Source organism: Pithys albifrons, chromosome 4, assembly GCF_047495875.1.
Source record: "Pithys albifrons albifrons isolate INPA30051 chromosome 4, PitAlb_v1, whole genome shotgun sequence".
Lineage (NCBI taxonomy): Eukaryota > Metazoa > Chordata > Aves > Passeriformes > Thamnophilidae > Pithys > Pithys albifrons.
The window spans coordinates 1,905,981-1,933,091 of record NC_092461.1 but is presented as its reverse complement, the minus strand read 5'-3'; the positions used below and the strand labels follow the sequence as shown (position 1 = coordinate 1,933,091).

General features: G+C 41.2%; 2 protein-coding genes across 5 annotated transcripts in view; one reads left to right on the top strand and one right to left on the bottom strand.

Moving 5' to 3' along the window:
* Positions 1 to 847: 847 nt before the first annotated feature.
* DEK (DEK proto-oncogene) lies at positions 848 to 16,175 on the bottom strand. 4 transcript variants are annotated; one of them, XM_071553184.1, is made up of 11 exons: positions 15,934 to 16,175; positions 14,182 to 14,331; positions 12,411 to 12,512; positions 11,835 to 11,944; positions 9,867 to 9,961; positions 8,976 to 9,096; positions 7,332 to 7,514; positions 6,008 to 6,140; positions 5,009 to 5,157; positions 3,719 to 3,787; positions 848 to 2,618 (listed from the first exon to the last, which is right to left on the bottom strand). In XM_071553184.1, the coding sequence occupies exons 2-11, from the start codon at positions 14,318 to 14,320 to the stop codon at positions 2,607 to 2,609; spliced, it is 1,113 nt and encodes a 370-aa protein (XP_071409285.1). In that variant the 5' UTR covers positions 14,321 to 14,331; positions 15,934 to 16,175; the 3' UTR covers positions 848 to 2,606. The 4 variants fall into 4 exon arrangements, with proteins under 4 accessions (XP_071409285.1, XP_071409286.1, XP_071409287.1 ...); XM_071553185.1 differs by having other exon boundaries at positions 16,063 to 16,167; XM_071553186.1 differs by having other exon boundaries at positions 16,085 to 16,149.
* Positions 16,176 to 22,527: 6,352 nt separating this feature from the next.
* RNF144B (ring finger protein 144B) overlaps positions 22,528 to 27,111 on the top strand; it is an 87,582-nt gene continuing 82,998 nt past the window's right edge. Inside the window, exon 1 of the mRNA XM_071553179.1 lies at positions 22,528 to 22,709. The gene's annotated coding sequence lies outside the window, so the exon portion shown is untranslated. The remainder of the gene's footprint in view (positions 22,710 to 27,111) is intronic.

Genomic DNA, 27,111 nt, shown 5'->3' with positions numbered 1-27,111 from the left:
TGTCTCCACCTTCCTTGTCTACAGGGCCCACACAGTTACCTCAAATGGAAAGCTCACTCCTAAGAACAGCTGTTTATCTCAGCAAGTCATTCAGGTTAACTTTAGGTGGTTTTGCAGGTCACCAACCAAAATAAGGAATACCAAAGACTTGTAGGAATTATGCTGAAAGCCATCAAATCAAGATGTTGGCACAATTATTTTTTTAGAAATCAATGGTCAGGACATTACCTTGAGCATCTGGAGGGTGTATGTCTGAACAGGTATAACTCTTCATGCACTTACCTTTCACCCAGTTTAACCCACTTCTACTTTTGATGAGCCTTTCTGTACAGGATTTAAATCCTTAAACATCTGTGTTTCTAATCCAGTAGAATCAGGAGAAGCAGAACATTTACCTTTCAGTATTGTCTTGCATCCTTTCTCCCAGTTGCAGAAAGAACTGGAATCTTGTATCAGCTGCATCAGCAGGGGAACAGCTCTTATTTCTTCTCTGTCGAGGACTACACTAAGTTGTTAAGAGATCTAAACAAAGCATTTGAAGGATGTCAAGTTCATTCCCATTCCATCTGTGCAATTCCAAAGTGGCAAGGAATGCACATAAACAATGAACAGAAATATGCCATCCTTTTTGAAGTTTCAGTAGCATTTACACTATGAAAAAAAGTTTATACTTGGGACTAGCTCATCTTAAAAACACTTCCTGACACACATAACTAAAACTGGCCAGTATATTTACATAAAAATCAAAAGGCAGTTCAAGCATTTGTAAAACACCAACCTGAAAATCCAACAAAATTAACCCAAGTAACTTTCCGCTCTTAAGCAGGACTTGGAAATTTTTGATCTTTTTATTTGCAAAGCAGTTCAGAGAAAAATAAAAAAAAAAAACAAACAAACCAAACCAAGATCAGTCTCACAAAAGATATAAAATTTTATCCTGGTGCAAAGACATACATTTCAGCAACAGTATCTTTAAAGCTGAGAAGCCAATACTTTCTAGCAGATGAGATAAAGACAAATAACCTTGTTTGTGTATTTTTTTACTATACATGTAAGCAAACATTAGATCAAAATTGATTTACATTTTTGTGAAAGACATTTATTGAATACAAAAAATCCCCGTTACATTCAGCCTTGTTATAAATGATTACACGCAAAGAAATTCAGAAGTGTGTGAAGATCAACAGTCTGAATGGCTGAACATTTTCAGAATTCAGATCATTTATGAACCCTTATTTCTCAACTGTACAATAATAAAATTCAGAAAAATACACTTTGTCTTTTCAGCAATACTAGCCAGAGGGACTCTGCTGATGGCAGCCCACTCTTCAGCACTATTTGTTTTATGATTTTAACTGCAGGACTTCCCATATTAGCAACAAGATGTAGACAAGAAAAAACCTAAATAACAAAAATCCATGCAAGGAGTTCACTTTTATCCTCAAAGCTGCCAGCCAAAGTTCCAAACTGCAGGTTTAGAAGGACCATTGTCCATGTTGAGGCACTGAGGCTCAGGTGCAGAGAAGCCTTCCCAGACAGAGAAAAGGTTACCCACACATGGCCACATCAGTGCTCTCTGATTTGGAAGCCCCACTGTGGGTTTCCAAAGGTATTAATCCTCCCTCCCAGCTGTACATCTTGGATTCCCACTTGGGAGATGCCAACCCACCAAGACAAGACACTAATGTACAAGATATTTTGCAAAGTGAACTTCAGAAATGTTCCCATTGCCTTTACAGGGATTTTATTTACTCTGCTCAAGACATTGAAACAATGTCTGTAGTCTTTGTAAAAAGTTAAACTGCAGGTATAAAACTACAGTTTAGTTTCTGTACAAGGTAAGATGGGACAGACATGGTAAAACCTCAGCTTGTTTGTAGTTTCATGAAACTTCTGCAAACCACTTTCCATCACTGACATTTCATGTCATAAATCCAAAGACAAGATTAGAAAACTGGTTTGCATAAAAGAAACTTGAAATAGCTTTATATACACAACAAAAAGCCTTTTAAAAGTACAAAAATAACATCTATATGCCCATTAGTTACCACGCTTTGATAGCTCTCAGTGCCTACACATGCAAGACTGTAATCTATATTCAAAATAATTCTGCAATTGTAGAATGTATCAGAATATAAGAGATTAACATGTGATTAACTCATTATTTTCAGAAGGAATATGTATTCAAAATACCTTTGTAACCAATACTGCAATATTCCAGTCTCTGCCTATATGTGCAGATAAGCAGCTTTCATTTCACTTTGATTTTAATTCTCCTCCAAGCCAGTAATCCACACCAAACATCTACAATGGCTCTAATCAATCTGGTTATACAATGCTATTCAAAAATGTACAAAACTATAAAAAAGGGAACATTTATTGCCATGCACGAAACTTAAGTATGTTCAACTAAAAATTGCATCAAATGCAGTTCTGTTTAAAAAAAAATACACAAAGCAATTTACATTAACACTCAACATAGATCAGCAGAATTAGCTCTCACTAAATACAAGGGTAAGACATTTTCCTTTTGCTGGTGCCTATCAGATCTTCAAATCCATGGGAATATTAAACCAGGAATCTTCATTTCCCACAGCCAAATCAGATCATGAAATCAACTGAAAAGAGAAGTGTGTTAGTTTTCTCCTTTTTTTCAATCCAATTCCATAAAACCTCTCCTTTTGTATCAAACTATCCAGAAAATACAGTTTTTACTATCACAAAAACCCCCAGAACATCCCCAGAGCAGACAAATGGCTCTCATGGCTTTGCTGACAGTGACACATGTGTGCACATCACACAGACACAGCTACTCTAGACAGCCATTTATCAACACCTGCAAGAGCACTCACATGAAAAAGAAAAGTTATTATTAACTCCACTAAGTGAACCTCATTTCTACAGTTCCTTTTTAGTTTTGGGGCAAGCAGAAGTAATTGAATTCTTTTTCAAATTACCAGCCACAGACTGGACAATAAACCCTCTGTCAGGAATAACACCTGATCCTCAGCACAGCAAACTCAAAGGGAAGATTATTATAACTCCACTACCAGGAGCACAGGAAGAGAGAAAAGCTCTGTCTTTATTCTCTTTTGCCTCAGCTCACAGGTCACAGAATCATAGAATGGATTGGGTTGGAAAAGACCTCTGAGATCATCAAGTCCAACCCTTGGTCCAACTCCAGTCCCTTTACCAGATCATGGCACTCAGTGCCACGGCCAAGCTCAGTTGAAAAACCTCCAGGGATGGGGAATCCACCCCCTCTCTGGGCAGCCCATTCCAATCCCTGAGCACTCTCTCTGCAAAGAAGTTTTTGCAATGTTCTGTATCAATCTATGTGGTTGGTGCATGAATTAGAGTGCACTTTGCAGCCAAGATTGTAATTTAAAACAAACTCAGTTTTCAGAGTAAAAGTCATCAAAAATATGGTAACTTTAATTTTAGTTCTGCTTACCAAAGAAATTCATAACAGTAGTAGTAGCATGCTAAGAAAACAGAGTATGAAGCAATTACTTTTTTAAAGAGGGATACAAAAGGGGGGAAAAAAACCCCAAACCCAAAAATTAAAGGTGGTTTAGCAGAGCACTAAAATTCCAATATTATATATATTAATATATTATATTAAAACTGGTGTAACAGGATGCCATGCCAGTTGCTAACAGGCTGAAGAAAAAGCCCCAACCCAACCCAGAACATTTTCTAAATGATAAAGTTTTACCTCTTTGACTGTTTTTTTAATGAAGTCTTTCCTGTCAGATAAATCATAACTAGGATATTTTTCATACACCTAAAATAAAAGGGAAACAAAAAACAAACCTCTAATTACTTTCATTCAATGCATTGTATGAATAGAAGGAGCTTAAAGGAAATCAGGGCAAAAATTCACACGTACTTCTAATATTAAAACTGGCAAAATATCTTCTGTTAGTTATGGAAAGAGACAGGCTTATTTTCCTGTCCTTATTTTGACCACATAAATATTTAAATACATTTATTGTTTTATGTTTGGTCACTGACTAACCTGGGACTGTAATTTTTTCACACCAACAAATTGAAATGTCACGTCACACAAATAAGAATTCTCTGAACTTTGCTTTAAATGCTCTCTAAGCAGTCAGATAGTCCTAAATTAGTGCAGGAAGTGAAATAATTAAAAATAAATTAGCCTTGGGGTTGATAATAAATAAAATTGTTATCCTTTCAAGAGAGTAACAGAAGGGACAACATATTTGAGTGCTGTTCTGCAACTATTCTTTGGTTACAGGGTGCAAGAGCACCAAACAAACAAAAAACCAGAAGCCACCACTGACACCAAATTCAGAGTATTTTATTACAGACCACAAACTCCAGACTTCTGGAATGACTATAAAAAAATGACAAAAACTTTGTACAGAATATACACATCCAATTTTCTCATAATAACTTCTGCTTTAACTTCCTCAGGACAACTTCTTGGTACCAGGAAAACCAAATGTGAGTTAACTGACTGCAGAAAATATCAAGGCAAATGTATTTTCTGGTCTCTTTTCCCCACCTTTCCTGACAAATAATGGATTTCTTGCTGTACTGATTCAATTCACTGAGACCTACTCAATTTTTGGTGATAGATGGCAGTTGAATGGTCTCATGAAGAGAGAATACAGGAAGAATGAGAGCAAGGTGGGCAGCAGAAAGGCAGAGAGAGCAGGACACAGCCCTCCCCTGCAGACAGCAGCAACCTGCCCAAAATCTCAAATATTTTCACTGAGAAACATGGCAGTTGTTTTGCACTTTCCATGCAGCTCATTTTCCTTTGGATATTCCCCTTCTAATCTTTGTATCAGTGTTGTATGTCTTAAAGTTCACAGCTTTCTTTGTTACAGCTGTCAGCCTGTAAGTAAATCAATGCAAAACTATTTAGTTTCTGAACAGTGGTGCAGAGTACAAGCCTCCATCTGAAATGATGCTAAAAGTCAGTTCACAAACAATGCCCTGCCTAAAAAGAGACTGCAAGACCATATTTGCTCACCTCCTTGCAAATTTGCTTCATTGTGACCTCCTCCAAGTTTGCATTGGCCAGCAAGTTCTTGACAGTTTCCTTCACTTCTTCATCTGTGGGTGGTTTCTTCAGTTTTTTAATCAAAGGTTCATCATCTGAACTATCCTCAGACTCACTTTCTAAATATGAAGAACAATTTTAATTGTAACAGAAGGTTTTCAATTTCTCTGCTTTCTTCCTCCAAAACAGAAGCCACCAGAATTTTTCAAAGGCATCTGATGCAGAACTTCTTCTCCCTTACAACAGACAACTTGCTAGTCCATCCATTTAAAAACAAAGCTAATTTTATCAGTTCTACAATTTTTTATGAATTTGCACAGTTGTTGAGAAACTACAAGTTTACAAACCAGAAAGTAGGATTGATAAATTTAATCTATCACACTAAACAAAAAGGTTTATTACAACAATTCTAACTGAAGTATTACAGTCCTAAAAAAATAAAAAGCACTTATTTGCTTCAAAAAGTAGTTTGGATTTCTTTCTGCTGCAAATTTCACAGGAACTCAACCTTTGTGTAACTTCCATGGATATTGGGAGATGTAAGAAAACCAACAGCCAGGGGATGAATAGAGAAAACCTGTCTCTGTTAACAAAAAACCACATCAAGCTGCTGAACCAAAGACATGCACGGTGGGACATCCACTACTGGATCAATGACAAGATTCTCATGAAGCCACCACAGAGGCCCCAACAGAATTTTGCCAATGTTTTTCCAGCAGAAAGGAGATCTAGGCTGATGCTTTCAGTTTATATGCAAATAATAACTATATATATGTATTAACACAGAAGAAATTACACGAAATATACCCAAAACTATAACTTTTTTTTTAAATTAACATTTCAAGTAGCAAGTCAACAATTCACCAAAATTCCATTTTCTTTCACAATTAGGTGCCAAAGCTTTGCTTTCTAAGACACATGCCAGTTAAGTTAGCACACAACACATGATGAAAGATTGAAAACATTTACCTTTTCTAGAACTGTTCTGGTTTTTCTTAGTAGTGCTGCTGTCTGCCTTCTTGACATTTGCACCCTTCACAGCCTTCTTGCTTTTAGGAGTCATCTTTTTGGATTTTTCTCTTTTAGATGCTTTTCTAGGAGGCTATAAAGAAGAAAACCAGAAAATTCAAATGATGGTTTTTACTCTGATAATTCATACCTCTTTTCCACAAAGGAAAATCATCCACTTTGAGGACAGTTTATTCCAGACATTCCATGCTTGAAATTCCTACAGCAAAACAAATATGCTGCCTACATCCTTCCACCTGTAAAATATATCAAAAGTTGTCATAAACCTAATGTTTTTAAAAAAAAATCCTGCAATTTTTAAGCTGTACAGACATTTTCCATTTCACCATGTCCTACAGTCAAACTAATTTGACAGAGCAGTGTTTTCTTCATAATTAAGTTTTTGCTCCATGTGTGTCAACTTCAGTTTCTAAAGACCTCAGTCCATTCAGCTACTGCCTGGCAGACATATGTAATCCCTAATTTCTGAAAGAAAGCAAAGATGACCCATTTAGACCAATGGGGTTTTCTGTTAGGCCTTTTTGTTTGTCAGAGTTTTCTTTGGGTGTTTTGGATTTTTTGCAGTTTGTGGGATTTTTTTGCTTTTTTGTTTGTTTTTTAAATAACTGTTCTTGAAAAATTTTCTAAAAGACATCTAAAAGACATCTCCTGCCTCTGAAAGAGACATTCCTCTCCTGACAGTAGAAACAGTGTCTTCCTGAAGAGAGGAATAAATATGTCAACCTTTAGTATTTCAGCCCTCTCAATTTTCCATTTATGGGGAAAGAAAAACGGAATTGAATTAAAATTCATTAAATTTGTTTCAAGGAGACACGTGGCATTTCCTTGAACAATCTTTTTACATTCAAACCAACACCTAACAAAATACCCTGACAAAATAAACATTAGAATTACATAAACTGCCTTTCAACAAAGCACTTTTGTTACTGTTTCTATAGTTGACTGTTTACTTAACAGCCTGTCACACTTCACTGCAAGAGACAGAATGTGACCCAAGTAAACAGTGGCCTTGCATTACAGCCAAAGCTTCCACAGCTCATACAAAGCATTTTCTTGAACACCAATGGTTGATTAATACAGAAAATGGTTTTATAAATACGAAAATTTCTTATAAATTGCTGATGTGTTCCCTTTTCTTTCAAACCATTCATTCAGTTAAACATCACTTACCTCCCAACTCTGTTCCAAGAATTACCAAGTGATCACAACATAACGACAAACGTTTTGAGCCCCATGTTTAAGAACAAACAAAACCCCTCATTACCTCATCCTCACTTTCTTTTTCTTCTGAAGAGTCATCCTTTTCCTTCTTTTCATCTTCTTCACTGCTGGATTCATCTGACAGGATCTCTGGGCATTTGGTGCGTTTTGCTTTCCTCGTTGTTCCAGAGCTACTCCGCTCTTTTTTGCCGCCTTTGTTTGGTGTTTTTTTGGACTTTGGCAACGGCTGAGAAACAACAGATGTGGGTCATCCAAGCAGGAATTCAAAAGTGAATTTCAAAAATATAAATTCTTTCAAGCCACATGAATTAACAGTAAACAAACACAGAGGTCTCTCAACAAAACCCAGGACTATTTTATGTACTACACTTAGGCCATAACATTTTGCAGATACTCACTATGGAGACTGAGCTGAGCAAAATGAAAGTTCAGTTCTAAGTTAAGTGCACCATTTCCATAAGCAAAGGTTGGGGTTTAGGAACAGAAAAAAAGGAAGGACAATCTAGAAGGAAACTTTTACCTATCTATGCACTCCCAGGCCATAAAAGCCAGTCCCTACTGCTGGTAATGTATCAGCTGCCAACTCAGAAGACAAAGGCAGGAATTCTGCCATGTCTTGCTGGCACTCAGTTCCTGTGTCCCTAAGGCAACATGGAGACTCCTTTTTCACATCACTTACCAGTGTTTGCTGGGAATAAATTTAATTTGCTGAGTAACAATGCAACTATCTCAGTATTACTTTTATATTAAAACTGAAACTACAAGTTAACAACAGAATTTAGTAATCTTGGTAGCTGAATCCTGTGTGCCAGCACATAATTGCTAAATCAAATTTTTCTGGCCTTGCAACAAGTCCCATTTTGTGATGTCCAAACACAATAACATACATTTGCCAAATGCAGCACACAGAGATAACATCTGTCAGTTTATTTTCCTGTCCTTTCATATTATGTGTATTCTCCTCCATTCACACAAAAAAGCAGAAGATACTTTGATATTGAGGGTGGATGTCCTAATTAGCTCCATGTACTGACCAGGACACATCTGTGTCCTAACTGTGTATAATGGGTAAATTGCTTGTAAATACAGTTTCTGTTTAAGTCCTCACCCAAGGAGGACTTTCAAGGAGCCATTCCTGCCTCTCTTTCAAGGAGCCATTCCTGCCTCTCTTTCAAGGAGCCATTCCTGCCTCTCTTTCAAGGAGCCATTCCTGCCTCTCTTTCAAGGAGCCATTCCTGCCTCTCTTTCAAGGAGCCATTCCTGCCTCTCTTTCAAGGAGCCATTCCTGCCTCTCTTTCAAGGAGCCATTCCTGCCTCTCTTTCAAGGAGCCATTCCTGCCTCTCTTTCAAGGAGCCATTCCTGCCTCTCTTTCAAGGAGCCATTCCTGCCTCTCTTTCAAGGAGCCATTCCTGCCTCTCTTTCAAGGAGCCATTCCTGCCTCTCTTTCAAGGAGCCATTCCTGCCTCTCTTTCAAGGAGCCATTCCTGCCTCTCTTTCAAGGAGCCATTCCTGCCTCTCTTTCAAGGAGCCATTCCTGCCTCTCTTTCAAGGAGCCATTCCTACTTCAGTAACTTAAACCAGCAATTTTATCACCACTGGTTACCAGCAAATCACAAGCAAATAGACACAGATGCATTTTCCACCAGAAGAGGGTTATAAAAGCAAACACAACGACCTCCATCTCACCTTGCCTGAAGATTTTGGGTTCATTAAGAAGTTTAATATTCTGGTTATGAGCTCACTATTAACACCTGATCTTTCCAAGTCAAGAACTTCACAGATACTTTTCAACATTGCATTTCTAAATCTAGAAAGGAAAAAAAAAAGAGAAAAGGAAAAAAGATTGAGATACATGGAAAATTAGGGGAAAAAATGTGCAAAGTTATTTTGTGACCTTTTGTGGATAATGGGAATTATCCAATTAAGTCAGTGGGAAACAGTCAAAAGTCCCACCAGGAGACAGAGTTTGTCTTGTAGATTCCCACACATTTCACAAATCCTACTGTTGGAAAACTGCATAAATGAGAAAGGAAAATTTGCAAATTCCAAATTCTGGAAGCCTTCACACTATCAAAAAACAGGCACTGAAAAAAAGGGCATTTTAGAATCAGTTGTACAAATATTTGTAAATTTGTAAACATTTAAACATAAACATTGTAAATTTAACTTTGTAGATGTCTATTAGTCTTTCAGTTTCTTTACAAGTAGCTACACAAATATGCAAAGGGCATTTCTAAACCCTTTCAGTCCAGCCAAAACTGAGTTGCAGCAGCTTCTCCTGCTAACAGAGAAGCAGCTTATGAAGGGAGACAGTAAAAAAGAAAAAGAAGTTTGTTAGACTGGTTGCTACAGCAATTCTGGTATGTTTAATATATAATAAGCAGAAACACCTTTGATTCTGAAAGAGGAACATTTTGATGCATAGAAGGACACAGGTTTGTATTAAAAAAAGAAAAGTAGAGCCACTCAGCTTCTACTTTTAATTTAATCTCAGGTAAAATCTGGTGGGGGAAAAAATTTTAAAATAAAGTGTCCAGCATTAGTGAAGCTGTGTTAAGTATCAAAAGAGATAATCACTTTTTCAGCATTTCTTCCTTCTTTTTGTATTGGTCACTTCCTTTTTCAAATGGGAACCCACTGAACTGACCCACATTCTTCTTTAGAGATGCCACCTAGAACAGAACAAACAGATTACTTTCCATTGCAGGCTGGTCAAAAGATTTCACCTGATTACATTGGTTAACTTTTCATGCATGAAAAAATCTGTTCTAGCATTTAACAAAAAGTAACACTGTGATAACCTACATGGACTGTGCCTTTATTTGTCTCATGACCAACTACAACAATTTGTGTGATCTTGGTACTTTTGATTATTTCTAATAACTCATTAGATAAAGTCACATGTCATTTCATTGTTTAGAATGTACTGCATGATTATTTAAAGGTTTGAAAATCTGTGACCACATGAAGAGCCTGTTGCATGTTTTGTATCATGTAATTTATTACAAAATAAGGAATTTTATAAGATTTACCCTACTAGATTTTCTGAACTCTTGCACAGGACTGTGACTGTGTTTTTGAACCTCTTATTTAGCAGGACCAGGTTTTGCCTTTACATGCCCCCCAATTTACAACTTCTAAAATTATACCTGATGTCTGAACTGGTTTGAACTTCCATTGCAACAGCCTTTGTAAAGGAAAATTGCTCCTATCAAAACCCCAAATATATTTAAGTTCTTTGTCTCACTTAATCTCCTTTTACCAAATAAAAGATGTTAAAGAATAACCCCAAACCTTTCAGCCTTCTGAGATCTTTTTAACACTACCAAAAATAACTTGAACTCACTTCCAATACTCCTACAAATTTTGTTCTGCTGTTTCTCCATGAGTTTACATAATTTTACCAAAGCTGAGCTCCTTTTCCAAAGAGCTTTGTCCAGCACCCAGAGAGAATTTGCAGATGGCATTGGTATTTTTTTTTTTAAATGTTAATTACAATCCAAAGCACCAACAAGAATGTGCATAAAAGACCAGATTTGGCCTTTGCTGTATTAAACAGCAGTCTGAGTTCCCAAATATTCTGATTGAACAGTTTTGAATGAAACCACACTGACACTTTCATTTTCTGAATATTTGAGGCAACAGATGTTTCTCTGCCCTTTAAACAAGCATTGAGTTTGAAGCAGTGGTCTGAGATATTACACCTTCCATATATCTCTATAACACCATTCAGTTTCTGGTTTCTGTGCTGGCTGTTCCTGTCTCCAAAAGACATGAAGATATTGAAACCAAATTCCAATAATTATGGTAAGTGTAAAATTTAATCTGCCTTTATTTTCCTATATTCATTTCATCTTCATTAGTAAGGAAAATGGGTCATATTTACTCTGCAATTGAAGGCACAACCACTGATACAAAGGGCTCCAAAAAAAGATTTGCATTTATATTTTCTTTAAGTTTCATCCTTACATACAAAAGGGATCATATCTGGTTTAAACTAATATTTTAATTCTCTTATATAAATGTGACAAAAATAACTATTAGGATTTGACATATAAAGTAATTTTACTTTCTACTGCTTTGTGCAAATAAAGGGTGAAAATTACTATGTAATCAGCAATGAATTAAAACCCAGTAACAGTTTTCAAATATAAAATAGAAGTACTAAGAAAAGGCCACATTGAACAGAGTAACTACGTGGAGTATTTTGAGGGTCATCTGCAAGTCAGCAGCTTTTAGTATGTGAACAATAAATTATTTCTAATTCAACCCTGCAAGGTAAACCATCCTTGCACTATAAAAAAATAGTACATAAAAAATCTACATTCAAGGAGATTTACAATTCAGTGCACCTTGACATAGGATTTTTATAAGAGTAGTTTTAGGAGTTAAAAAATAATGGGTTTACTTCACTGGTCCTGCAATACTAATTTTCTAGGTCTGTAATAAATGACATTTAAGAAGTAGATTCACATGTGCAAATGTAGAAAACTACACAACAAACATTTTTGAGAACTAGTAGATACATAAGACTGAAGTTCTTACAGTGCCTGGCCTGTTGTAGAGGAGTTTGTGCAGGTTCCTCAGTTCATCTGTCTTCTTTTTACTCAGGAAGAACTGTATCCTTTCAATTTCACAGAGCTTTTGTCCTTTCCCTGAAACAATTAAAATCACTTATGATATTCAGTAAGTTCATATTTACCTGTATAACTTGAAATATCTACTGTTTTTTAAAGGATGTTACTTTATAATAGCATTATTGTAATAGGAAAAGTCCTGCTTAATGTCTGACCTATGTCTTAGGCATCCTGACAGGCTCTTTACCTTCCTTACTGGATCAGGGTACAGGGATTTGGCATTTCTTTATATTGTAGCTCCTCCTGCCTTTGCTGTTGGTGGTGAAGGACTAAAGGTACTTATCTATGTATAATATAACTTTCATGGTTTAAATTGATGCTACAGAATAGAACTCTTCACATAATCATAATAGCTTTATAATTTTAAAATGGGTCATGACTCTAAAATTAGGTCTCATCCACGACACATCAATAATTTGATCTTTTTAGAGGTTTCATTACCATTCCCAACACTCACAATTCTTATGTGAAGGGTCAAACTTACCTGGTGTAACTGTAAAAGGTTCCCTCTGCAATGAGGACACCTGCATGGTCAGTCGGTCGACCTTCTTCTTCTCCCTTTTCCCCTCAACAATGAGACTCTTTTCTGCAAAAGACAGATCCTTTAAACACAGTATTTTTCATTGCACAGCAGATCTGACTGTAGTGACAGGCAACACAGCACTGAATCTTTGAAATGGGAAATAAAGAAATGGCTGATGATGTAACAGGGTGCCATGACACTTTCAGACCTTGGCTCATAAGTCAGTGTGGTTCTGTGGAGCTGCATGTACAGAACTGGAAGTCTCTCTAGTTCTTAACCACAACCCTGGATCCAATGTAAGCTGCAAGACCAGACTGGGCATTTCCTAAAAGAAAAGGAGGCTGCAGCACTGTGCATTTTCAGAAACCCATCATTCCCTGCCTTCACTGCACTTCTGAGGTACAGAAGTGACAGTGCTTGCACAGTCTCCTCCTTGGGCACTGCACAGCCCCACACACAGCACTCCTGAGAGGAATTCTACCACCAGATGGGCAAAAGGAGAGCCCAGGATGACTGCAGAGAAATTCTTTTCCTGCTGCTGGACTGGAGGGACCACACCTATCAGCAGGAGAGGCAGAAGCACAAGCACAGTGGGCCTGCACCACTCTGCAGGGCACAGTGTGAGTGTCACAAACACTCCAAGAATTCCACACCCAGTAATCCTTGCACTGCTCACTAATGAACACATTTGGATTGCTTTGTGTGCACATTGCACATCCTTACTTTAACGACACCACTCATGGAGAAAAACCTAAAGCTTCATTTAAATATTTCACAAGAAAATACTTGACCTCTAATCAAACTGTCACCAGCACTAAACAGATGGGCTGCCTTGGCTTTAACATCTGAAAGCAGCTTAAAAACCTGTACAAACATCGTCAAAACTGGTACAGGTCTGCCAAAAACAAAGCAAAACACACTTGGGTGTACGAAGAAAAGCTGTTACTAAAAATCTAATTCAAATTACCCCATTGTTTTCCAAACAGCACAGTCTGTTTTCTTTCCAGTACTTTTCCTAGAGACAAACTTCCCCTCTTTCAAGAACCCAAGACTATCAGTGACGGGGTTTTCACTGTGCCACACTGGAGCTGTTTCCATGAACGCTTTCATGTGCAAAACAGGCGGCTGGAGACTTCACAATGGAAATTAACATTGTTGCAGGGTAGATAATTCACCATGTTTGGTACTCCTTGACTACCCTCTTCAATTCCATCCCACAGCACAAACCCTGCCTTGCTCATCCTATCACATGGCCACAATTTTTGTTGACAAAATTAGTCTAATGGAATTTCCACCTCCTCAATATAATGACATTTGGGTACCCAGGAAATTATTCAGCCATAGTTAAGCAAAGACATCTGTATTGTCTCCAAAAGGGCTGCACACTCACAAATCTCTCTTTTGCAACATGGATCATTTCAGAGTGTTACAGAAAAATATACTTTAAAAAAGGACACTACCTCCTATAACAATTGAAAAGTTTATACAACAACAAAACAACCCTCATGTAGACTCCCAGGGTGCTGGCAATTCCTTCAATCTTTCTTGACACAAATCAGCACCACTTTCCAGTGTTGCCTGCTGCAAACTGCTGGATAGATATTACCACCCATGAGACAGGTGTGCCATGGAATCTCCCCAGTAATTGCACAATTAGCCAAAATCACAGGAGACTGCATTTAGCAGCTTGGCATTTATTAAAGGACAACTTATTCAGTGGAAAAACAAGTACCCTTTTCTTCTTCCTCCTCCTCTTCTTCCTCTTCTTCATCTTCGTCACTTTCCTCAGCTTTGTTTTCAGTTTCAGGTTGTTTCTCGTCGGTTTTTTCTGGCGACATTGTATCTTCTTTTGACGAATCAACAGCAGACATGGTGTTTGGTTCTGCAAAAAGGAGGCAGGAAAAGCATCATCAGTGTTTGGTTCTGCAAAAAGGAGGCAGGAAAAGCAACATCAGTGTAACAACATACATGAAAAATACAGGGATTTTGCTTTCTAAAATGATCCTCTTGTGCAGTAGAAACAATGTGCTTGTACTGTGCCATTCTCCAATCACTAAAGTGTTCTGCATACACACAATTCAGAAAATTTTTCAGGAGAAGTTGCCTTCTATTCTGCAAGTAGTCCAGTTAAGAACACTCCAAAAGGTTATAAATTCTTTTCACACATAAGCTGCTTTGTGAAGATTCAGAAACACCCACTCAGAGCAGCTGATACTTTATCTTTTAAAAACTGCAGTGTTTCAAGATACCACTATCTGAGTGCACCCTGCTATAAACTCAATACTTATTCCTGGTCATGGTTAACTGTGCATGCAGGTTTGCTATTAACTTAAACAAGCCACATTCCCAGATGGGAATCTGGAACAGAAAAATACATAAAAAAGAGTTGCAAGCAACACAGACAAGAATTTAACAGAATTCAGACAGCTGATGCATCTTAGGGCATGAAAACACTCTGTGGTTTTAAGGTGCAGATCTACAACAAAAACCAATAAATGCTTAACAGTGTCATTATTTTCTTAGCATTTGAAGTGGCTTAAATGTTAACTTTAAAAGATGTTAATTTTGCATGTACCATTGCTCTGCTAACAGAAAATGTCTATACAGTAAAGGAAGACTGACATATGTTTTATTCTGGAAAAAGTCCAGCTTTCAAAAATTTTATCTCTTTAGGCCTGGAACAAAATACAGCATCATTTGTGTAAGCACTTCTGGAAAAGGTATCACATAATTAACAATTTTCTTTTTCTGATATTAAAGCCACTATTACCTTCAAGAGGTCAGGTTGAATAAATCCCAAATAAATCAACTGTTTATATGCAGTATTAGCAGGTGCCAGAGAAGAGCAGTGCCCTGAATGACAGCCCGAGTTAATGTTTATTCCCAATAGTAAAGGGAAAAGTAGCTTTTTGCTCTTTGCTAAACCACTGGGGGGAGAAAAAAACCTTTCAGGGTATTACTACCAATATTTTCACTTGATATGTAGAAGTAACCTGACATTTTCATAGCGTTACTGACTGAATTCTACTTGAAGGCACGCGTGGAAAAGCAAGGAAAGCGCCACAAGCCGTTTTTCCTTCCCCTTTCAACGGGGGCAGAAGCGGAATAGGAAAGTTAAGAGACTTTACAGCTGTTCATCATCAGTTCGGTTCCTAAGTGCGCCTTGCTCAGTCTGTGGGATCTCCCTTTAGAGACTCAACTCGGGGATACTCTGGGCCGGGAGAGGGGTCTCTCAGCCCCGCCGGGGACTCTTCGGGAGGGGTCTCTGCGCTTGGTGTCGCTTCCAAACCTGCAAGGCGGAGGCCGAGGGAAAAGCACTGGTGGCCACGGCGCCATCTCCGCCCGCCCCGGGAGCGCTCCGGGAGGCGGTGGCTGCGCTGACAGGAGCTCCCGGGGCGGCTGCCGCGTCCCCCGCCGCTCCCCGTCACGGCCCGGCCCCGCCCGGCCCCTCAGGCGCCGCTCCGGCCATGGCGGCGGGACCCACCTCGGCTCGGGCTCCTTCCTCGGGCGCGGCGGCGGCAGCAGCGGGAGGCGGCAGTTCCCGGCGGGCAGGGCGGGCCCGGGCGCAGCGACACACCCACCCACACACAAAGAGACAGACAGACGGACGCACAGACAGACACGCCGCCGCTCACTCCGTGCCGCTCTTTCCCCTTCCTTCCCCGGGCCCGAAATCAACAAGGTTTTCAAAATGGCGGGTTCTGGGGCGGCGAGGAGGAAGCGGGAAGGCGGCGGCCAATCAGCAGGCCCGGGCGGGGCGCGCGCCCTCCCGCCAGCCCGCCCGCGGTGACGTCACGCCCGGGGCGCGCGCCCTCCCGCCCGCCCGCGGTGACGTCACGCCCCGGGGCGCGCGCCCTCCCGCCCTCCCGCCGTGACGTCACACCCCGGGGCGCGCGGGAAACGCCGCATGGGGTGCGCGTCATTTTGGATCCTCCTCCCTCTGGAGCGGCACCGGCTCTGGAAAAAACAGCGTTAAAATGAGGAATCTGCACCTCTCCTGCCTGAATTAGGCGGCGGTTAACGTGCGCTCCCCCAGGCTTGGCTTTTGTGCGCAGTATGTGGTTGGATTGTGGCGTTTCCGGATGCCTCTGGAAGTGGCTGCCCGGATAAGTTGTGGATGCCCCATCCCTAAAAGTGTTCGAGGCCACTGAAGCAACCTGGCGTAGGGAAAATGTCCCTTCCCGTGACAGGGGTGTCGGAATTAGATGATCTTATAAGGTCCTTTCCACCCCAAGCCACCATATATGATTGTGAGTGTTTTGCAGCGTTTGTGTCACACACATTTCCTAGTTTTGCTACCAGTTCTGCATTGCTGTGCTCTACACGCGCCTAACTCGATTCGCAGGAGCGTGGCGTGGCATTCTTCCACTTCGCCTCCTTACTCCGCCCCTAGGGCCGGTTCGAAGCGCCCGCTCCCGGCGCGCATCCATCCCTGCGTCGGGTCCCACCGCATCCCTGTGGTCCATCCCTGCGTCGGGTCCCACCGCATCCCTGTGGTCCATCCCTGCGTCGGGTCGCACCGCATCCCTGTGGTCCATCCCTGCGTCGGGTCCCACCGCATCCCTGTGGTCCATCCCTGCGTCGGGTTCCACCACATCCCTGCGGTCCTAGAGTGCATCCCTGAGTCGGGTACCGCCGCATCCCTGCAGTCCATCTGTGCCCCGGGTCCCACCGCATCCCTCCTGTCCATCCCTGAGTCGGGTCCCACCGCATCCCTCCGGTCCTGGAGTGCATCCGTGCCCCAGATCCCTCCGCATCCCTGTGCTCCTGGAGTGCGTCCCTGAACTGGGTCCCACAGCATCCCTGGGATCCTGGAGTGCATCCCTGAACTGGGTCCCACCGCATCCTTGTGCTCTTGAAGTGCATCCCTGAACTGGGTCCCACCGCATCCCTGCGATCCATCCGTGCCTCGGTTCCCACCGCATCCCTACGGTCCATCCGGGCCCCGGGTCCCACCACATCCCTACGGTCTATCCGTGCCCCAAGTCCCACGGCATCCCCGCGGTCCTGCCGGGCTTTAGGAAGCGCTGGGCAGGATGAAAGGCCAAGTGGTGCCTCCGGCTTTACCGGCCGCGTTTCCCTCCGGTCGGGACGGGATCGGGGGATGCGGCCAACGGCGGGAAAGGACTACCGAGAGAGGGGCTGAGGAGTGATGGCTCCTCCTTACCCCGGCAAAATATAGGTGGCCCCGAAAGAGCCGAGACCCAGTTCCACTCCTCCTGCTGTACCCTGAGTTTAAGATTTAAGTTTAAAACCTAATAATCTTCGAACCTGAGAGGAGGCCAGGGTGGGCTCACATTCCTGCAGCGGGAGTCAGGAGTGCTCGGACAATATGCTGGGGGAAAGTGATGCCTAAGGATTTTACTGTGTATTTTATAGATTTTCACAGAGTTATGTAAGTTGAGTAAGTTTTCCCTAAGTCACATTTTAAGTAGCATTTAGAAGTTACTGAACATTTTCTCACACATTCCTGTCCTGAAATTCTGACAGACAGACATTGGCAAGGACAAGGTGTTTTGAAGAATACCTGCAAGAACTTCAACTGAGACCATAAGGTAGCTTGTAGTCAAAACAGCAGAGTAACCTCAGAGCCCAAGAGGGGCTCTAAGGGGCAGTTCTGAGGAGTTCCGAGGGTGAGCACCAGTGGAAAATGGTATCATTGGTTGGGTATAGTCATTAAATATGTTAATTACTGAAAGTTATACACCCCATGACATTTAGCTAATGTGCAGGCACTGACTTTTATTGTGTACCTAGAAGCTTCTAACAAAGGGGCTACTTCATCTGTCTACCTCCACTAATGTTGTTGTGAAAGCCTTTTGCAGGATTAGGCATCAAAAGCCTCCCAAACTAGGCAGTGCTGGTGGTTTGTCTCAAAGCTGTGCTGTACTGACAGCAGTTTCTTGGCTGGTACAGAGAGCTGTGGCTCTTACTTTGGCAGGGATCAGGTAAAAGGGTAGTAAAAGAGAGGAAGTGGGGAGAGTGTCACACTCCAGAGAACTGTTAATCTTAGGAGTGTGTAAGTCACAGTCCTGCAGAATTGGTAGCAAAACTAGAAATATGTGTGACAGAAATACTACAAAATACTTAAAATCAGGGAATCACCAAATGTCTTGGGTTAAAATGGACTTTGAAGATCATCTCATTTTAACCTCCTCACTTGTGGGCAGAAACACCCTCCACTAGATCAGGTGGGTCAAAGCCCCATCCAGCCTGGCTTTGAACACTTCCAGGGATGGCACATCCACAGCTTGTCTGAGCAACCGGTTCCAGAGGTATTAGGAAAAATTAGGAAATTCATATACTGTGTAAAAAAAGGAAAGTCTGGGGAGTGTATATTAATCACCACCCAATTTAGGCAAGAGAGATGCAGATTCCTCATTTTAAAGCTATTTTAAAGGCAGTGCAGTCACAGATGGTGGTCGTTTTAAAAGGGAAAATGTAAATTATTTGCCAACAATACATAATTAAACAAGCTTCTTGTTAACACACAATAAGAAGACAAAAATATCACTGAGCCATGGGCTACACAAATGGCAGAACACAGATGTTTGAATACAACACACTACTTCCCATAAGATGAATAGGTCTGGATTAGTTCAGAATCATGACAGAAGACCTCCAAAGGGTGTGCTTCAGGTTGGGATGATAAATTAGACTGTCATCTTGTAAAGAAGGATGTGTTTACCCAGTGGATGATTTACCTGTTTGTATTACCTATGTTAATATTCTACATATATCACATTAGAGCTGCATTTGCATCTTGAGGAGACATAGAACATAATGGTTTCATTGATCCTTTTAGTGAAGAAGGAGACAGAAACATAGACTGAATCCATTATTTTAGAAACTGATATACTGAGTACAAGTAAATTACATTTTGTCACAGATTTCTTCTGGTAAAACTTCAACAGGTATGGTAACTAACTTTTCTTGACTTTGTTTTTTGAAACCTTCTCTGCCCTTCTTAGCATCTTAATGATTGACAAGTTTATGGAGTGGTTTCATCAACAGTTTAATAATTGGTTGTTGCATCTCCTAGACGAGAGTGAGACAATATGGATTAAAAAGACTTTTAGAAAAAATCTGCAAAGCTAGAATTTGGGAGAAGGAGGGAACCAATTTGAAGGAAAAAAAATCAAGGGAAATCACTAAATTCAAGGAAAGAGTTTCAAACAGATTTATCTTGTCGTTTTGACTATGGGTAGCAAGGCTCATGCACTGCTTTGAGATGCTTCATTGTATCAACACCTGTATTGCTGCCTTTTGTTCTCTCGGCCAGATGAAGTTAACTGAATGACACAATTTCAACTGCGAGGTGAAAGAGCTGGATGAGATAATTACGGTGGAATAAAATGTTAGTATTATCTACAATGTTTAGACAGTGTAGTGAAAGGTTCTAAATGCAACTTGAAAACGTTGGACATGGAAGAAGAATTTAAGTCATTCTAAGAAGTTCTTAAATGTTAATGCAAGAGCTGCTTTCTACATCTTCTCTCCTTATTCCATCACAGAGAGGCTGCTTTTCTACTGCCAGAATCCTCATGTTGAGGACACTCATAGTTTTGACACTAGCTCCATCTGGAAACACCAGTTCCTCAAAACAGTTATCCTGGAGGTACCTGGGACTAATTTTTAGACACCAAAGGGGATGTTTCTTAGACATCATAGCTCAATAGAGTTAAATGGTGAAAAACAGTCGGAAGGTGCTGCAAAAGGAAGCAGCTGGCATGTCTGAAGAGACATTATGAGCTTGTATTGTATACAGGAGTGCATCAGGCAGTGCAGTTTTAAACATGGTTACCAGCTGCTCTTTTCAGTGAGTTCTAAGTAGCTTGTGTTAGCAAGCCATGTCTGTTGGCTCTCAGTATAGAGCACACAACAGTTTCTGAGAAGCTTTTGGTGACAGATGTGTGGGCATTCTAGAGCATACAAAGTACCCCAGGCTCGTGTTTGTTTCCAAAGTGGACAGTTACTGCAGTGTCCTGCCATCAGTGCAGAAACAGCAGTTCTGCTGTGGGCAAAAACTACAGAAGAGATCATCTGTGCATTTGTCCTGGTTACAGAGGCCAGGACCTGTACTGGAGGTACTGGGCATTCCCATCTCAACCTAAGCATTATAATCTTGGGGTTTGAGACTTTCTGGTACGGCTCGTTGGATCCAGAGGAGGACCAGAACCTCAACAGGACTGTGACTGCCACAGTGTGATCAATAACATAAGGTATCTCCAAGTGTTCACTGCATATTTATGCAAGATATTTTACATTTGTTGACTGATAAGAGCAGCTAATTTGCAAAGTGTCCCTGTTCACTTCTGACATCCTGCATTCATTTCCCTTTTCATACTCCATCAGGATTAGCAGGCTATTGCATCATCCACACTTGTCATCTGTCTTATCCTTAAGAAGCTTAAGAAGTTATTCCTATAAATACAAATACAATCATGAAATGTGTAATTGATAGGAATCAATCTGAACAGTTTCGTTGTATTTTAGAAATCCCTGTATGTGCTGTGATTCCAGATAAGTATATGCAACATTCAACAAAGTTGAAAATAAAAATCATCAGACATAGACAATTAATCAAACAATATATAAAGTCGTGTTTTCCATCTGTGTGTGAATCACAACATTGTTGTGTTGTCACGCTTAGCTCCATGTTGGGATTTCTGTTAACCTTCCACTTACCATGAAGTCAAATTACTCGGCAAGGTTTGAAAATTACAGCTTGGTGTGTGTTTGGTAACACCTAGAATTGTATGTCCAGTCAAAGCACGCACGGCTGTGATGCTTTTAATAAAGTGCTTAGAGATCTAGTGCTGGATCCAGTCTTTAGATCTACAGGAAGAGCCTGGGAACTCTGCACAGATGAAACGAAGCTCCCGCAGGCAACAGCCCAGTAAGATCTTCCTGCATCACTGCTGACACCGAAGAGAGGGATGGTAACGGGCTCTCGCCTCAGGGTCCCATGTGCTTCTCTCTGCGGAGAACTGTTCGCATGATGGTTTCTGTACGGAACAGAAACCTACCTGCGGTGAATGTTCGCTCACTTACTGGCCTCCTGCTTCCTTGGGAGAGCTTTGCAATGAATAGTGCGTGTGTGCCAGCGAGCTATGCAAATGTTATGCGTTTCACACGTTAGAAAAAGAAACACTTTCAATTCATTTGTGCCTTAAAGGTTGGAGTCTGTGAATTTCTACTTGACAGATCTTTAGGTTTTGGTGCAGTCAGTCATTTAGAATTAAGCATTTTTGAACTCATTGTAAAAGGAAAGCATTGCCAGTAGTATCCCTACTTTGTACTAGTGCGAGTTTTCACTTAGCACATCATCAAGTCTGGCTACAAAGTGACATTTGTGGTTTTCCACACGCTTGCGGGTAGGCAATGGCAACCTCTGCTTAAAAAAAACCCAAAACCAAAACAGACAGCCAAAGATGAGAAAAAGGAAAACATTGTCGCTTTCTAATAACTCAGGGAGATCTTGGGAACAATTTGTCGTACTGACGTGATATAATTCGACTTTTTCCAGAAGACAAAAAAAAACCCAACCAAGCCACGAAAGAGATCCTCCCCCCGCGTGGCTGTGGGACCCAGCGGGCCCCGAGCCCTTCCGGCGCCGAACTCGGGACGTGCAAAATGAATTTGCCCTTTGTGAAAGGCGGCGGCTCCTCCTGTATCTGCGCTCCGGTCCCGCCACCGGCTCCTCCCGCATCTGCGCTCCGGTCCCGCCGCCGGCAGCTCCTCCTGTATCTGCGCTCCGGTCCCGCCGCCAGCAGCTCCTCCTGTATCTGCGCTCCGGTCCCACCGCCGGCAGCTCCTCCCGCATCTGCGCTCCGGTCCCGTCGCCGGCAGCTCCTCCTGTATCTGCGCTCCGGTCCCGCCGCCGGCAGCTCCTCCTGTATCTGCGCTCCGGTCCCACCGCCGGCAGCTCCTCCCGCATCTGGGCTCTGGTGCCGCCGCCTGCAGCTCCTCCAGCATCTGCGCTCCGGTCCCGCCACCGGCTTCTCCCGTATCTGCGTTCCGGTACCACCGGCTCCCGCATCTGCACTTCGGTCCCGCCGCCGGCTCCTCCCGCATCTGCGCTTCGGTCCCGCCGCCCGCTTCTCCCGCATCTGCGCTCCGGTCCCCCCGCGCCGGGACGCGGATGCGCGGCGGGGCAGCCACGCGAGCAGCGAGGGCACGGGAGGCTCGCAGCCGCTCCTCGCAGCCTTCTCGCGGGATACCGACCCGCAGCCGGGAGGAAAAGGCCGCCAGGCAAAGGTAGGGAGCGGCGGCGGCTGCCCCGCGTTCCCCCGGGGCACCGACGGGCACCGACGTGAGCGGGGAAGGAGGGAGATGAACCCGCTCCCCTCCTCTTCACCCCCGCCGTGCAGGTGAACAGGAGGTGATTGCTGGCTTGGGGAGTGTGTGTTAATTGCCGTGTCTTCTGCGAGAGAGATGAACTTTTGAAGTTTAAGTAAACTTAGCTTTGGGATTTGAGCGTGATTCCTCTGCACTGGGATCTTCTGGATGCAGGTTTGGTCCAGGGCTAACACAGCGTGGTAATGGCATTCGGTGGGGGTGTCGTTTTGCATATTTAAACATAATATTCCGAAGCCTAATTAAGGTTTAATTTTTTCTAGATAACACGTATTTAAACATGTACTCTGTAATTCTGACAGGTGTTTTAGGTTATTGTCCACATACCTTTTCTTTAGGTGTGCTTTGCCACAGAGTTGCAAGTGCAACTCTACAAAAGCTTCTCAGCCTCGAAGAAACTATTAATATTTGCACTTTTCAGATTCAGGCCCTTAGTGTTTACTAAGAAATATACAAACTAGACAGAGAAACAAATATTAAAGTATCCAAGTGTTCACAGTCCCTACTTGGAACAATTAAATGTATTATATGGAAAAAGAAATCCCAGCTAAAGTTGTTTAAAAGTTTATACATCTGGCTGTAATATTCAATCTGCTTTTAAATTCCAGGGTCTGCCATGTGAATTCTGTATGAATCACATCTTATTTTTAAATGAATGTAATTTTACACGGAAAATATTCATGGCTTATTAGAGCAATGTCCGTGGCCTGGCTTAGACTAACACAATCCAGAAAGTTCAGCTTGGAAGCAAAGCACTTATCCTCGTTTCACCTCTGTATTCTGGGTCTCCAGGCATTTCTTCTCACAAATTATGTAGTTATTCATTGCTTGACCCTTTCAGGGCTTTAGGTTTAGTGAAGTGAGTAAATGCCAGGTGACCAAGTTCTGTTCCCAGTCATTTCAGACTTTACCCCATGGTGACTTTATTTGTTTCAGAGCTGTTGCTCTGGATTTACCTGACTGTAACCACATTCTGAATTTGTTCAGTAGCTTCTGGTGTATTTTTTGACTTTAGGCAGCTCAAGTCAAGCTCTTAATACAAGATTTGCATTCAAGTTCGATAATGCAGTTTAATTGATTTTCCTCTTTAATAGAACTTGCAGAATTGGAAGCATAGTTGTTACACATGTAGAGACAAGAAACCACAGTGCTGTTTTCTGTGGCTAAAGGCTACAAGCTTTCAGTCACCATGACCTTTTTAGTGGAAATTCTGGTATGACAGAACGAAAAGCTTTAGGGAAACTATTTTATGTCTACACACATAAATAGACTTGCCAAGTTGAGATGAGAAGGACTTTGAAAGTTAAAAAAAAAGTCTTAAAAGAATTCCAGCAATGAATATTTTGAAATAGAGACAATTTAAATATAGGAAGGTTATATTTTCCTCTCTGGTGGCTGGACTTCAGAGGCTTCACAGATTTCTGTATTTGGCTTCCTCTTAGTGTATGGAGGACCCCACCATGGTCTAGGACACAAGAAAGTTGCAGGAAGCTGCAGGGGTTTAGCACAGGACAGAACATTTACTGTTCTGTAAATCAGGTCTTGGTTTGCTCCTATTCTGTGTTAATGCACCTTTAGGGGGCATTTAGGTAAAGATTGTTTGCAGTGTAAGAACTAGAAAGACATATTTTTAATTATTATAGTGTGTAAAGGGAAAATTCCCCATCTCTTTTATTATACAGAAAATTATTATGTAAGTATGATTAAATGGAAATGGATTGAAAAAAACTTACTTAAATATTGTCACTACTTTAAGTGGAAGCAAATTTGATAAAGCTTATTTGAAGTATCACTTCTTATTTATCACTATTTTTGAGAAAACATGGTTGAACACCTAATTTTGAATGTTGGACTCAAAGAATTGTTTGTCAGATGCAGGGGAAAGTGAACATAAACCTGCTGAAGTTTCTGCTGAACTGCAACATAATCTAAACATTATATAAAAGTTAGAAGTTTGTAGTAGTAGATTCTGTCATTCATTACTTTTCTCCACCATGTTGCTTTTTCATTTATCATTTTTCCAAGGAAATTTTCATTGATGCATCTCATTTCAAGTTTGCAGCATGATTGATTTGCACTGACATGCAGACATGACATAATTCCAAGAGGTATCCACATTCAGGAACATTTCAGAAAAAGCCTAAAGGGGACTGTGCATTTAGGCTGAGAGGACTGAACCACTCACAGCTTTTTCAAGGCTGTAGAACCCCATAATTCTGAAATGTGCCATTGTACAGTGCATTGAAATGATGTGCCAAGATCTGAAAGCTGTGAAACTTAATCCTTCCTGACTGGCAGCTGTGGATTGGTGGTAAAAATGTCCTCCTTACCAGAGGTTAAAATAGAGACTGCACCTTGATAATTACCAGATAAAGCAAATTCCCAATGTTAAAACATCAGGTGGACAATTTTCCAATGAAATTCAAGGGCATTCATTACTTTGTTATGGTATTAAAAGGACCAAGATGCTGACACAGAGTGATTAGAGATGCTACTGTGTCAAAGGAAAGGTGGCTGGTACTTACCAGGAAGGTTTCAGCCAGTTCTGCAGAATTTGAGTTCTGCCTAATTTTCCTCCTAGGACTTGAGCCATTCTTATGGAGGAAGACACTGATTTAAACTCACTGATCTTGGACGACTGCTCAACTTATTTTTAGTTTTCTGTACCAAAGAGAATATTGCAGTTGTCAATTTGATTGTTCCTCTTTTTCATATTTCAGTCCTTTTATCATGACCATAACAGAGATGCATCCTGAAGTCTCCCTAGTACAGAACTGGGTATTTACATGTGCTGATGGATTTTCGGAATTCATTGCTCGAGACTCAAGTATATTTTACCAAATATTGCTTAAATTTCTGTCTTTGAAAAAGAGGACAATATTTTTCAGTGTGGAACTAGCAGACAAGTTTCCAGTTCCACATGTATCAATCTGATCTTCTGTGTCATCAAAGGCAAATTAGTGAAGGTTGCTCTACCTGGGCTTTGTAGGCATACTATGGAAAAAAGAATTCTAGGGATATCCTGAAGCTTGCTCAAAAAATGAAATAGTGTGATGTGCAGTGAATGGAAGTTCTCAAAATGGTCAGTGGAATTGTATTTTGTATTTTAAGTCATGCCTAGAGTGCTGGGTTAAGCCTTCCTGGTCAAAACACCCAAACATAAGAGCATCCACTTGCATGGAAATCAGTCCTTTAGTTACCCTATTTATTCTGTAGACAGTATCAAGACACTGTTTTACTTGATGCAATTATAAAAATTAGATTGCTCTGTAAAATACTTTGCTTACAGCAATCACACTACAAGTCAAAATTATTGCAAGGATGTCAGAGAAGGGACAATTTGAGTACTGGATTGCCTAAGGACGAGGTGATGGCACTTCTGAGATATGGACAGTACAAATACTTTCCAGGAATAACATCACATCATGACCTGCATGCATCTGTGGGTAGTTGGTTAAGCTTTTCCAGAAAACCCACAGGCTGGCTAGTTAATATTCCTAAACTAGTTGGAATTTTCCAGTTAATGTCTCTAAGTGAAACCACCTCCAAGACTGAAAATTTAGGCTCGCTGAGAGGTAAAGTCTGTTGGGGTTTTGTTGTGGTTGTTTTGTTCAGTTTGGTTCAGTTTGGTTTGGTTTGGTTGGTTGCATTTCTTTTTTTTTCCGTTTCATGACTTAGTAAAATGAAGATAAAATATGATTATTATTTAATAGCAGAATGGGAAATAAGCTACAATTCTGCTGATTCCCATCCATACTGTGTGGGTAGTGCAAAAATAATGTACATTTACAACATCTTTCCTAGAAGTCAGTAGAAAAGGGCTGGGTAAACTGATGAAATCCTACAATCCCATGGGAGCTTTAATTGCTAACAGGGGAAGTTTATCTGGAAATGGTTCTGGTGAGTTTTTTGTGTCCTTCAGTGGTTTTGCTGCCTGTGCCTTGTGCTGGGGTGTGACCCATGGCAGGCAGATGTAGGATGGAAAATCAAACATATATTGGATATAAACTGATGACTCCTCACTTCCTGATATTCTCTTCTATGTTTGTGAGCAGGTAGGTGTTTTATTATCCATGTTTTGCTGTGAAAACTGTGACAAAATTGGCATGAAAACAGTGACAAAATGACTTGCTGCAGTTTTGGGGGGTGACTTTAGAACTTGAGCTGTTTGGGATTTTCAGGATTTCAGCAAAAAGCAGCCAAACAACTGTTACTGTAGGTGGCCTATTTTAGGGCAAAGAAGTGTCAGAGTATCCACAGGTCTGATGTCTCCTGTCTCCTCACTCCACATTTTCATGTACTC

Coding starts and splice junctions, on each gene's coding strand:
- DEK (XM_071553184.1), bottom strand. CDS start 14,320: ATGTCTGCTGTTGATTCGTCAAAAGAAGATACAATGTCGCCAGAAAAA. Junction 9,962..11,834: donor TCTACAACAGGCCAGGCACT/GTAAGAACTTCA, acceptor GTTCTGTTCTAG/GTGGCATCTCTAAAGAAGAA. Junction 3,788..5,008: donor TGAAGCAAATTTGCAAGGAG/GTGAGCAAATAT, acceptor CTTTTATTTTAG/GTGTATGAAAAATATCCTAG.